This window comes from Bubalus kerabau, chromosome 2, assembly GCF_029407905.1.
Source record: "Bubalus kerabau isolate K-KA32 ecotype Philippines breed swamp buffalo chromosome 2, PCC_UOA_SB_1v2, whole genome shotgun sequence".
Lineage (NCBI taxonomy): Eukaryota > Metazoa > Chordata > Mammalia > Artiodactyla > Bovidae > Bubalus > Bubalus kerabau.
Window position 1 is genome coordinate 159,749,968 of NC_073625.1, and position 12,539 is coordinate 159,762,506.

Below are 12,539 nucleotides of genomic sequence, written 5' to 3' on the forward strand. Positions count from 1 at the left end.
GTGCTACAGTCCATGGGGTCAAAAAGAATCAGACACGACTGAGTGACTGAACTGAACTGGCCTGTGTGGGGGCCTCCCAGGTGGCACTAGTGGTAAAAAATCTGCCTGCCAATGCAGGAGACATAAGAGACACAGGTCTGATCCCTGGGTCAGGAAGATCCCCTGGAAGAGGGCAGGGCAACTCACTCCAGTACTCTTGCCTGGAGAATCCCATGGATAGAGAAGCCTGGTGGGCTACATACAGTCCATTGGGTCGCAAAGAGTCGGACACGACTGAGCAACTACTGGCCCAGAGATAGTCTTGGGCTCATGAAACATTTTTTAAAACTTAAATTAGAATGATACTTGAAGGGACTTCCCTGGTGGTCCAATGGCTAAGATTCTACGCTCCGCATCAGGAGTCAGAGTTTGATCCCTGGTCAGAGAACTAGATCCTACATGCCGCAACTAAAGATTCTGCACGCTGCAACAAAGATCGAAGATCATGTGCTGCAAGTAAGACCTGGCACAGCCAAATAAGCAAACATTAAAGAAAACAAACAAATTTTGCTGTTGTTGTTCACTCACTGAGTTGTGTCCGACTCTTTGGGACCCCATGGACTGCAGCACACCAGACTTTCCTGTCCTTCAATATCTCCCGGAGTTTGCTCAAACTCAAAAGTCTGACTTTCTGTATTCTCTTTTCTAAATATCAGAAAATATTGCAACACTCAACTCGTTTGAACTAAGTGGCAGCTGTTCAACTTATACAAGGCCTGTGGATCACATTTCCCGCCACTCCCCATCACCCACACTCACCAGCATCACTTATAACACTACTTGGCCTGCCTCCCTGTGGGCATTTTAATCTGTGGTATAACACTAAGGATGTCACTCCATGGTGTGACGCTGTTAATACATAATTTCCCCTTAGCACAAAATTAGGGGGTAGGAGGGAGACAGAAGAAAAGGTTTGGTTTTTTGAATTCTGAATTCCAATACAGTGAAGAGAGGGGAGGAAAAACCTGAGCCAGATGTCATCTCCATAATCAACATACACGCATTTCCGTGGTCAAGTTTACAAGTGCTTCTTCGCTTACACTGACGGTACACTTAGGGAAGTACACTTACGTACTTCCCTAAGTACACTTACGTACTTCCCTAAGTACATGAGATTCCTGATTCTGGACTATGCTCATTTCGGCTTAAGAGAGAATCACTTCTGCTTCCATATTGCTAAATGACTCACAGAGGTGCACTGGCTTGTTTTTCATGCAACATTCCCACCACCCAAGCCAGTTATACGAACTCTTTCCTACCTACAAATGCTGTACCCAAACTCACATCACATAAACTAAGCATCACACTGTGACATTGTTAAGCCAGGAGGAAAAGAAATTATGGCTAAAAACTAAAGCAGTTTGATGCAGAGAGGAGAATTTACTCATCAATGCAAAAATAAGTATCAGACAGTGGCCCACAAAAGATGCACATGTAGAGACAAGACAGATGCCATTCATTAACCAATTTCAAGAAAATATAAATGTGTCTCTATCAAATGAAATTTCCAAGGAAGAAGTGTAACACATTCCCTGTTTTACATAGGTACTATACATACAAATATCATACATACATATATATTGTTGTCATTCAGTCGCTAAGTCATGTCCAACTCTTTATGACCCCAGTGGATTGTAACCCGCCAGGCTTCCCTGTTCATTTTTCAGGCAAGAATACTGGAGTGGATTGCCATTTCCTTCTCCAAGGGATCTTCCTGGATCAGGGATGGAACCTGAGCCTCCTGCATTGGCAGGTTCATTCTTTACCACTGAGCCACCAAGGAAGCCCCCAAACATATGCACACACAGCCATAATTACGATACAGTTTAGATATATTAAGAGATATTAAGCTATCCCTTAATATAGATATATTAAGCTACCACTACATACACACTATATAAAAAACAAGAAAATATACTGAGAAAGAAGAGTTTCCAGAGTCCATAGTACATCAGTCTTAAAGCACTTTATTTTATAAAAACATGATAAATTTTCCTGATCAGAATTGTCAAAGTTCACTTTCTCACTGCAGAGTTTCAAGAAATATTTCACAATCTAAAAGGAAGAATCTTTCTCCTTAGGGTTACAGGATCACTGGTAAAAAAAAAAAAAAAATAAAACCACAACCAGGTATAATTTCCACAACTTGGTCTCTTCACTCCCACAGATAGAAAAACATAAGGTACACACTCACCGCAGACAGCTGGCTCCACGTGGACCTCAGAGGCTTGTGGTGAATCACAATTTTTTCATCGGATTTCTGTTCTTTCGGCTCTGACTCCTCATCAGAGTCAATGTCAAGGGCCTTTTCTTTGTAGTTCTGATACAGGACAGCGTTTTCTGCAAAAAAGGAACCAAACCCTACACATCACTAATTGTCACCCCCCCATCATGTTGCTACTTGTTCTAAAGAAACCCAATATTTATATGATGTTTGGCCTCCAGTTTAATAAACAAGAGATAAATGGATTTCTTCATGAAGAGTCATGATCAAAAATTTATTTTCTCACTCATACAGCTCTATCCCCCATTCATCTGCAGGGGACAGGGAAGTGCCTGTACATCAAATGCCAACTGAAGCAAAGTTTCCATGACTCTGTCCACCACTCATGAAGGTCATGTCTATTACCTCATTGTTTTTTAGGTTAAATTGAATTTACACCCTTTTATTTTTCGATTTAACAAACATTTATAGTACATCTACAATGTGCCAAGGGCTGGGAGTAAATAGAAAATAAAAGACACTTTCTGTGCCCTCATGAGCCAAAAATTTAATGAGAAATATAGTAAAAGTCAGTCATTCATGAATTCATTCAACTGATACTTAGAAAATGTCTACTAGACGCCAGTAAATGCTAGGTGCTGGGGATATGACAAAGAACAAGAACAAAAAAAAGAGAAAAATCTCATTCTTCAAGGAGCTGACATCAGAGTGATGAAAGAATGAAAATAAATAAACAAGCAACTTTTATAATATGGCATATGCTGAAAAGTAACATGGTGAAAAATCAAACAGAGAAAGAGTGTTATAAAGGGTGATGCGTAGATTTTAAACAGGGTAGTTTAGGAAGGCCTCATAAAGGTGACGTTGAAGCAAAGATCTAAAAGAGGTTAAGAAAAGAAACCATCTATACAACTGGCAACAACAGAAACATCAGCAAACACAGACAACAGCAAGTACAAAGGCCCTGGGGCAGGAGTCTGCTTGGTGTGTCTTACGATATGTACAACGATCGGCAAGGAGGCCTGTGTGGCTGGAATAAGTTAAGGGAGGGGAGGAAGTATAGGAGATGGGCGTTGGGATGAATAGAGGGCTGACCATATAGGGTCTTGCCTCAATGCCATTGAAAGGACTTTTGTTTTTTTACTCTAAGTAAGACAGCAAGTCATTTTAAGGTTGAGGACACAATGATCTGGCACAAATACATATCTACAAACCAAAAGATTTATACACAAGTGCTCTGAGAACAGACTGTCAGCAGAACATGATTTAGTCTGGGGGTCAGAGAGGTGTTAATGAAGAAAATCTTAAGATCTGAAAGCTGAGAAACCACAGAGCTACAGAAAAAACCACCTCCAAAAGCAAGAGGAAATAAATTACCTTAGAAGAACAAAAGAGGTCATGAACTGGAGTGTAGGTGTCAATCAGACAAAGGGTGTAAGGTGAGTTTAGGGAGAAGAGCCAGACAGTTCAAACCAGACAGAACTGGGTTTTAACCTGAGCCCAAAAGCCAGAGTTTCTTTCATACTGTAAAAGTTGTATTTTATCCCGACTGCAATGAAAATCCACTGAAAGACATTTTTAGATTGGAAGAGCAAAACATTGACTAGTTAAGGAACTAATTAGGATGCTCTCGAAGTGGTCAGTGAAAAGCAGTGGAGACTTGAGGGGGTTGGACTGGATACAGGGGTCAGACTGGCTGTGGTGGTCAGGATATTTTCTAGCTCTGTTAAGTCCCACAACTGAAGTGGAAGAAGGGAACTCCAGAAGAGATTCAGCTTTAGTGGAAAGATTATGAGTTTGGTTTTGGAACATACTGAGTTTGAAATGCTTTCCCCATCTACTGAAGCCAGCAAACATCTGCCTCATTTCTCATCAACTATGGCATGTTCTGTATGCATCAACACTAAATACTCAGAGTTCATGCAAGATTTTACTGTTCTTGATTGGTCTGCATATGAAAGCAGATTGTAAGGGTATAGATCTCTGCAGAACCCTTTAAAGTACTTAATGTATGACATAAAATGCATTTGGACATTGTTGATATGATGTCTCACTCATCTCACAACAATGTAGGCAATTATTAGCTTCATTTTACACAGGATAAAACAGGCTCAGTGAAGTTGAGAGGCTTGTTCAATGTCACTCAACTGATGACTAGAAGCAGCAGGACAGAAACTCAGGTCTCTGGTTCCAATATCACAGGATCTTACCACTCAACCACACAGCTTCTTGACTTACATTCTTGTTAGTCATCAACTGCTAAGACTCCTGCATTCCTCATGTACATATATGTGAAAAAGAATGTCTAGGTCATCATATTTAAGAAGAAAGGACAAGGTGCACAGAAACAGCTCCTTGTAAAAGGAAACAGCATAAAACTAGTTATAATGAAGGTCTGTCCTCAGACTTCAAAAAAGCTCAACATTTTTAACTATTTGAAGCAAAGGTCACAAAACTAATGCCAAATTCCAGAAGATGCAAAACATCTCTCATGATTGATATTAGATAGATGCTCTGTTCACTTCACAGTCATAACAGGGTACAAGAGAAAGCAAAGTGCGTGAGAACCAGGTGTCTGTCCTGGTCCCGGCTGTGTGACAGTGGATAAGGTACTAAGCCTCTTTGAGATTTCCAGATTCCTCGGTTATAAAATCTGGACGATGACTTTATCCCAGCCAGCAAAAATACTATATCTGGGTTTCTTCCCCATAGAAAACATTTTTCTAAGATGAATACAATAAATACATTTTTATAAACTGGTCATATTTAAATGATAAAATGGGAACTGATTTTTATAAGAATGATATGGGGAAATGTTTTGTAATCAGCCAAGTTGATACAACTCTGGGTGGTTTTACCTTTGATTTACTTACAGAGGGGCATACCCTTCTTCACTGTTTTTTTAAAGGCAGGAAAATCTTACCATTTCAAAGAATGACAGGAAGTAACTACCCTCACCTCCACCACACTCCCTCAGCTCTACAAGCTCTTCTGGTCCATTGACACTGGATCCATTTACACAAAGTTCCCTAATCTAATTAGGGTCTGAACACCTGGTGAAAGCTGCTTTTGTTTCCATCCTTCACAAAAACACTATATGAGGTCGAAACTCTTAGCAGTAGGGTTCTGTTAATGAAGCGAGTTTGATTTCCTCCAAATTGAAACTTGGTTATGAAACCATATTAATGATATTAAAATGTAGAAATATGGGGATAAGTCAAAGGAAATATGACCTAAGGAAATACAGACATAAGATCTACATGCCAAACCTTGAGAATTTTAAATTGAAGAGCTAGAGTTTATCCTTAATCTTTCTTCATTTTTTGAGGGAGGTGGGGATGGAGCCAGAGTAGAGGAGAATTAAAAATCCCAGAACACTGGTCTGACAAAGTCATCGGCTTACAAAGAATGCCATTAATTTTATTCACTGCTGGTATTACTGGATGAAAATTTAGCTTAGTACAGAGCTTTGTGCTGTATAATTTGAGAAGTTGTACATTTTTCTCATCTTGTGTTTTTGTTACTTCAGTTGGATTTCAACTTATAATTGATATTCCACATTGAAACAGCAATAAAAGTCTGGAAAATCAAATGCTTACCTTCCCCATCAAATGTTCCTTGTCCTTTCAGCATTTTTTTCTAAGAAACAAGAAAAGCAAAAAGAAGAAAAGCAAAGCAAACTATGTATGAATGAGCCAAACAGAAAATACAGCTATTTCAAGAAAAAGTACTTTTTTTGTGGTCACATTCATTAGATTTCCAACAGCATGCACAGATGATCCCTGGAACAGTCATATGACTACTACCACTCACTAAAAAGATGAAATAAAATGTACAATATCCCCCATGCTCAGCCAATACAGCTTGAGAATCCTCAAATGACCAATAGTTTTTAGATTACTGATGATTCACCATCTGTTAAACTGAACTCTGCTATACTTGCAGAGTTGGGGGGGTGGGGAAGCACATAAAATGTTATGTAATTTCTTTACTTAGAAATTAGTTTGCTTAGTCGCTCAGTCATGTCCTATTCTTTGTGACCCCATGAGTTGAAGCCCTCCAGGCTCCTCTGTCCATGGGACTTTCCAGGCAAGAATACTGGAGTTGAGAAGACATTCCCTTCTCCAGGTGATCTTCCCAACCCAGGGACTGAACCCAGGTCTCCTGCATTGCAGGCGGATTCTTTACCATCTGAGCCACCAGGGAAGCCCACTCATGATTCACCACCACTGTTAAATTGAAATTTGTTAAACTTGCAAAGTTGGAGGGGGAAAAAAATACACATAAAATGTTATGTAATTTAAGGCCATAGGATCTAAAATAAAACAGGCTCACTTGTGTATTACATATGTGACATTTATATAGACTGGTTCCAGCTTTCTGATTAATCAGGAAAAGATGTGGCTGCCAAAATGAATTTCTGCCCTATTGCTGAGATCTGTCTTGTGTCTGGAGAAGGCAGCACACGCACACTCCAAAATCTCCTTCCCTAGTCTTCCCTATTTCTTCATGTCATATTTGGTAATATTTTAAGGAGTGCAACTCCTAGGTCTTTATCTGGGAGCAACGCCACCCCATTCACTCCAACCTGAAGTTTCAAGCTCCCAACTTGTTAAACGCACTCAAGGGTTAAGTGGGCACAAAATGGGAATGAGATGCAGCCAAAGCCACTGGTGAAAGAAGCCAGAAAGAACAAAGATGACAAACTATGTCTTTTGTGATTCTGGCAATTGACTTTTACGATTCACATTTTACCTGGGCGGTATATAGTATGTGATCATTATGGAAAGGAAAAATATTTCAGTAATTAAATCATTAATGTAAGTACTTAAAATAATCAACCGGCTGAAAGGAAATTAGTGTTTTCCTGTATCAGCTGTGGTGAATCAGCAACCAGTAACGGACACTTCTAAACAAGCACCACACTGGCGTGACTACTAAAGAGTGCAGATCCACGCCTGCCTGCCACTCCCTTTGCATCCACCTGTATTAAAAGTGTTCAAGATTCACTCCACCAATACCTAATTTGCTGGGTTTTTTCTCCTACTTGTCCCCCACATTTTGCTGAACTTAGAAAATGAATACAGTGATAAGAGTTTCAGTTCCTCCCATGAAACTGCATCAACCTGGGCTGTGCCTACCAGCAATAAAATGGCCAAGAGATAGATTGCAGGGGTCTGATCAACAAACAATAAAATTAAAAAAGAACAATAACCTTTGGCTCCCTCCGTGCCCCTCCTCCCCACCCCAAACATCTTCACTGGCGGCTTAATGACTGCCTAACATGCGACACTCTTGCCCACTTTTACCTTTATCCTTCCCAGGCTGGAAAACTTCTCCTTGTCTTCCATCACTGCTTTCAGAACCGGCTGGGACATCCTGTTCTTCTTCTTCGAGGTGCCAGGACTGTCAAAATCAACGCCACTGACCACCGCCCTGCGATAGGAGGTGGACCGCAAGCCTCTCCGCAGAGACCCCGGGCTATCCAAGTCGTGCTCCGCCTCGCCCTCGTCCTCTGCTGGGCCCAGGGGGGCCCCAAGGCCCTCCACCATGCTGCGCACCTTGAGCAGTCTCTTGTGAGGTTCCACGTTCAGACTGTTGGATTTACTAATTTTAATTTCCGAGGCCAAGCTCTTCGGAATGATCTGCTGTTTTCCCACTTTGAGGGCGGCGGGGCTGTTTGTGCTCAAAACTACCGAAGGATTCTCCAGGAGTTCGTTCTCCGGTGAGGGCAGCCTTTGGAGAGGCAGTTTTTGTTCCAAAGACCTTTTGGGGAGCGAAGGAGAGAGTCTCGAGGGTCCTCGCTCAGGGTCCTTAGCCATATTGCCGGAGAGCGAACCGGCGCCTTGGGAGGAGATATTAGGGGAAAGCCCATTTGCAGCCGGCGATGGCAGGGGGCTGGTGGGGAATCCGGTCTTGTCCCCCTCGGGGCTGCAGGGGGAGGGCGCTCGAGGAGTCCGCGGGGGGTGCAGCGGCTGAGGCGCGGGCTTGGTCACTGTGCCGTTCGCTGGGGACTTGGGGGAGCCGCCTGACGCCACTCTGGGGACTTGGGGTGACTTGGGCCGTCGAAGCCGAGGAGAGACAGCCCTGTACTCCTGGGAGACGGTCCTCCCATTGGTCACAGCCCTCCGATGGGCGCATAGAAGCAGGGGGCTTCTCTGGACCGTCCTGCCGTCTGAGGCGCCGGCCACTTCGGCCAGAGTCTGCGCCGCAGGGAGCGTCTCTCGGTCCTCCACCGGGAAATCCGTGATCAGCAACCCGCTGGGGCTCTGATAGGACTGGGGCCTCGGCTTGCTCCGGCCCAGGAGCTGGGGCTGAGGGGTTGAACGCCTCCGCCACAAAGGGGTTAAGCTGTTGCTGGAAAAATCCACTTCGCTCTCGGTGTCCATAGCGGAGCCTCGGGGGTCAGCCCCCGGGGGAGTGGGGGACAGCACCTAGTCAGTCTTGCCTAAAGAGGAAAGAAGTCATGGAGCTTGACCTCCGGACTACCAGGCACGCCTTGCAGACGCGCGCGCTCTGAGCTCGGGGATCACCCGGCTGCCGAGGGACACAACTGCGTTCAATTACCCACCCTTTCTGGGGCAAAAACTGCGCCCACCGCGGCGAGGGGTCCAGTACAGAAACCTGGGTCGCGCCCAGGCGAATTAATCCAATCACCTCCGCGCCTCTCTCGCGGCCCAAGACCACCCGCACAGAAACAGACCGCCACCAAATCGCCGGTGCAAACTGATGCACAGGAAACTTGGGACGAGTTCAGCTTTCTTGGGAAACTCGTCGCAGGACGCTCCCCTCCTCCGCCATCCAGCGGCCCGCCCCCGTCGTAGGTCCCCTAGAGCTCCAGCAGCCCGTCTCCCAGGCGGATTTACCTTCAGGGCTTGTAGAGCCCAGGGCCGACGAGCACCCCCGCCCAGTGGGTGGCCCGGGTCCCGGACCGAATCTTTGCAGCGGGAGCTCTAGAGAGCTCAGCAGCCGACCCAGCGTCGGCTCCGCCCCCAAGCTTGATCCCGCCTACGGCATTGGCCACGCCCCGGCCCGCCTCAGTCGCTGCCTTCTGGGAGCCGCAGCCTTCCCGCCCTGGTCTCTCGTTAAAACACTCAAGCGCACCTGGGCTGTGTGCCGAGCTCCGGGTTCCCGGCCACGAGTTGCAGGGAGGGGGCGGCGTGGGAGCTGCGGGCGCGCAAGGCTGTTGCTCGGAGCACAGCGTGGGAACAAACGTAGGAGCCCTGCCCGAATGTAATTTGCGAAGTCCTGGGCCCCCGGGGGATCTCCCTGGTAGAAGCTCGGAATGCCGAGCATAGTAAGGTGCGTGAGGCTGGAACGCGTAGCTCTGAACGCAGAAAGCCAGGCGCCTCTCAGTATTGGGGGGTCTTAAATCCGATGCCCTACTCCTCTGCTTAAAATATCTTATGGACTGATAGGCTTGCTTGTGCCTGGAGTATTTCTGGAGAGATACTTATAGCCAGTTCGGGGGAGGACAACTGGGTGGCTAGGAAACCGGAGGGACGGAGTGTTTTCATTCAGTCATCTTTGAATCTTGTATGCTTTACCTATAACCATAATTTAAATTGCCAAAAAAAAAAAGAAAAAAAGCGTACTGGTTTCTAAGCGTACACAGGATAAAATTTAAAATCCTCTCCAAGGCCCTATAGGACTTGGCAACTGAGCACGAGCACACCAACAGGAAGTGCTTACCTCTGTAGCCTAGACTTCCCCCAACCCCTACACTTGTTCCTTCACTAGTTTTAGGCCATACCCACCAAGTTTGACAGGCTCAAACCTTCCCTTTTGTTTCTCCTTGACCTTCTGACCTGTCCGTCAGAGAGGACTTCCCTCCTGAATCTGATTATGGCTACGCTTATTTACTTTCCTGGCCACCTTTTCTCATCTATCGACACTCATCACAAATGTGTTTAATCATATATTTAGTTTTATGTTTATTATCTGCTTTGTCTTCTTTTGACTGAAAGCTGCAAGAGGGCAGGGGCCATGTTTCTGTATTGTCCCCTCTGTATTCCAGGCACATAGAGTGGCACTTAATGAATATTTGTCGAATGAATGTATGAATGAATGAGAGGGTGACCTGAATGAAGACAGTGACCAACCACCACAGAGTGCTCTGTTGCCAAGTAGTAGAAAGTTGGCTGTGTCCTGGACAAGCTCCAGCAATGTGAGAAGAATAAGGCAAACTTGAGAAGACAGATGATTTTTAGAATGTAAGATCTGTGTAATTAATTCTATTACCAAGACATATGGGCTGTTCTCCAAACTCTCTTTTTTGGCATTCACAAATTCAACAAGGGGTGTACTGCACATCCACGAAGTGTTCCTGTTTTCCCTGGATAGGTTGAATTTGATGACCAAAAATAGTAAAAGGCAATTTCTGGGTGGTGATGAGATGAATGTTTTTCATGCTTATTTATACTTTGCTATACTTTCCAAATACTGTACATTAAATATATGTTACTTTGATTTGAGATGTTTTCATAAGTAGAAAAAATGGCATCAAAATATTTATAAGAAATTTTTCTAAAAAAAGAAATTTACCAAATATTTTGGTTAAAATATACGGCTGATTATATACTCGTACCTATGCACTTTTTAATATAGGGTATTTTTCATACTAACAGGTATTACTTGTATATTGGGAAAATATAATACAGTTAATTTTTAAAGTGCTTAGTTAATGACAGATGAAGTGTTATCTAATTCAGGATGCAATCTGTGACTTAAATTAAGAAGTTTTAAATGGTGATGTGAGAAACTAGCTTCTCTTCAAATTATGCTGGTTCTGCAAACAAGCTAGCTGATGATTATGAGGAAATTGCAGGATATTCCTACCTCATTCCTAAGCAACAACATAATACCCACCAAAACAACAACAAGGGCATAACATAAAGTTCTGTTACTTCACTAAGCTTCGAAATCCACAGATCTACTGCCCATTTTACGGTCCAGTCAATTTATCATAATTTTTCAAATCTAGGGCATTGTTGATAGCATGTGCTATCAAGAAAAAAAAAGAGCTGTGAATTAAATTATGAAACAGTGTGTTGTTACATAGGATCTTTTTAATACTTATGGTTTTAAATTTAGATATGATTTTTTCAGTAATGTACATATTTAGAAAAGGAAAATATAAGCAAAAGAAATTGATTAAATATTTCTACAAATTCTGTACACGAGTCTAATTTTCCTAAATCCCTCTTCACACAGAACATCATGTGCCTGTCCACACAGTATCATTGATATACATGCAGTATTTCCTAAAAGGATGGCCTAACCATGTCTCTGGGATTTGCTTCCTAGCCAGACATTCATTCTTCAAGTTTGATGCTGGCATATTCCTATTAGATTAAAAGCATAGTTTTCTTGTTCAACTGAATTATATGTCACTACAACATATGTAGGGCTTCCCTGGTAGCTTAGCTGGTACAGAATCCACCTGGAATGCAGGAGACCCTGGTTCAATTCCTGGGTTGGGAAGATCCCACTCTGGTATTCATGGGCTTCCCTGGTGGCTCACATGGTAAAGAATCTGCCTGCAATGCAGGAGACCTGCGTTCAATCCCTGAGTTGGAAAGATCCCCTGGAGGAGGGCATAGCAACCCATTCCAAAATTCTCGCCTGGAGAATCGCCATGGACAGAGGAGCCTGACGGGCTACAGTCCATGGGGTTTCAGAGAGTCAGACACGACTGAGCAACTAAGCACAGCACAGAACAGCATAGTACAACCTACATATCCTCTCTATTAATGGCCAGAAAGAAGTTTCTGACAAGCTGAAGTTCCAGGCCCTCGCTGCCATCCTGTGTGATCCATGAGTTGGTTATATTACCCTCTTGTTCCTTTGCAATTTCTTTCATCTAATCTGACACATCTGGCAATTTCTCCTGCCTTCAACTGCAGTTCTTAGCATATGGCTTTGACACATGTAGTATTAAATTGCATAGAACTCAGTGAAATTACAATTCAAATAGTTATAACTATGTTCACAAATGCAAAGGCAATGTCAACTATATCAGGACTGCCCCATGGCCAATGGCTATTTCTTAACATTATAGTAAGATGAGTCGCTGGTAATGCAGTTAGTAAAAAAAAAAAAATCTACCTGCAATGCAGGAGGCCATCTGCAATGCAAGAGGCCTGGGTTTGATCCCTGGGTTGGACAATCCCCTGGAGAAGGAAATGGCAACCCACTCCAGTATTCTTGCCTGGGAAATCTCATGGACAGAGGAGCCTGGCAGGCTACAGTTCATAGGATCACAAGAATCAGACAT

The 12,539-nt window shown here is 43.6% G+C and overlaps 1 protein-coding gene across 5 annotated transcripts in view; it reads right to left on the reverse strand.

The window, feature by feature from the left end:
• The window catches only part of ARHGEF26 (Rho guanine nucleotide exchange factor 26), a 138,394-nt gene extending 129,126 nt beyond the window's left edge, over positions 1-9,268 (reverse strand). For 2 of the 5 annotated variants that reach the window (XM_055569287.1, XM_055569284.1), the window contains exons 1-4: positions 9,130-9,268; positions 7,573-8,711; positions 5,863-5,902; positions 2,234-2,379 (exon numbers count right to left, since the gene is read on the reverse strand). In XM_055569287.1, coding sequence (XP_055425262.1) covers positions 2,234-2,379; positions 5,863-5,902; positions 7,573-8,652 — 1,266 coding nt within the window. In that variant the 5' untranslated portion in view covers positions 8,653-8,711; positions 9,130-9,268. Of the gene's footprint in view, positions 1-2,233; positions 2,380-5,862; positions 5,903-7,572; positions 8,946-9,129 lie in introns of those variants that run through there. The other 3 variants (XM_055569282.1, XM_055569286.1, XM_055569283.1) reach the window with 3 other exon arrangements.
• Between the last annotated feature and the right edge of the window lie 3,271 nt (positions 9,269-12,539).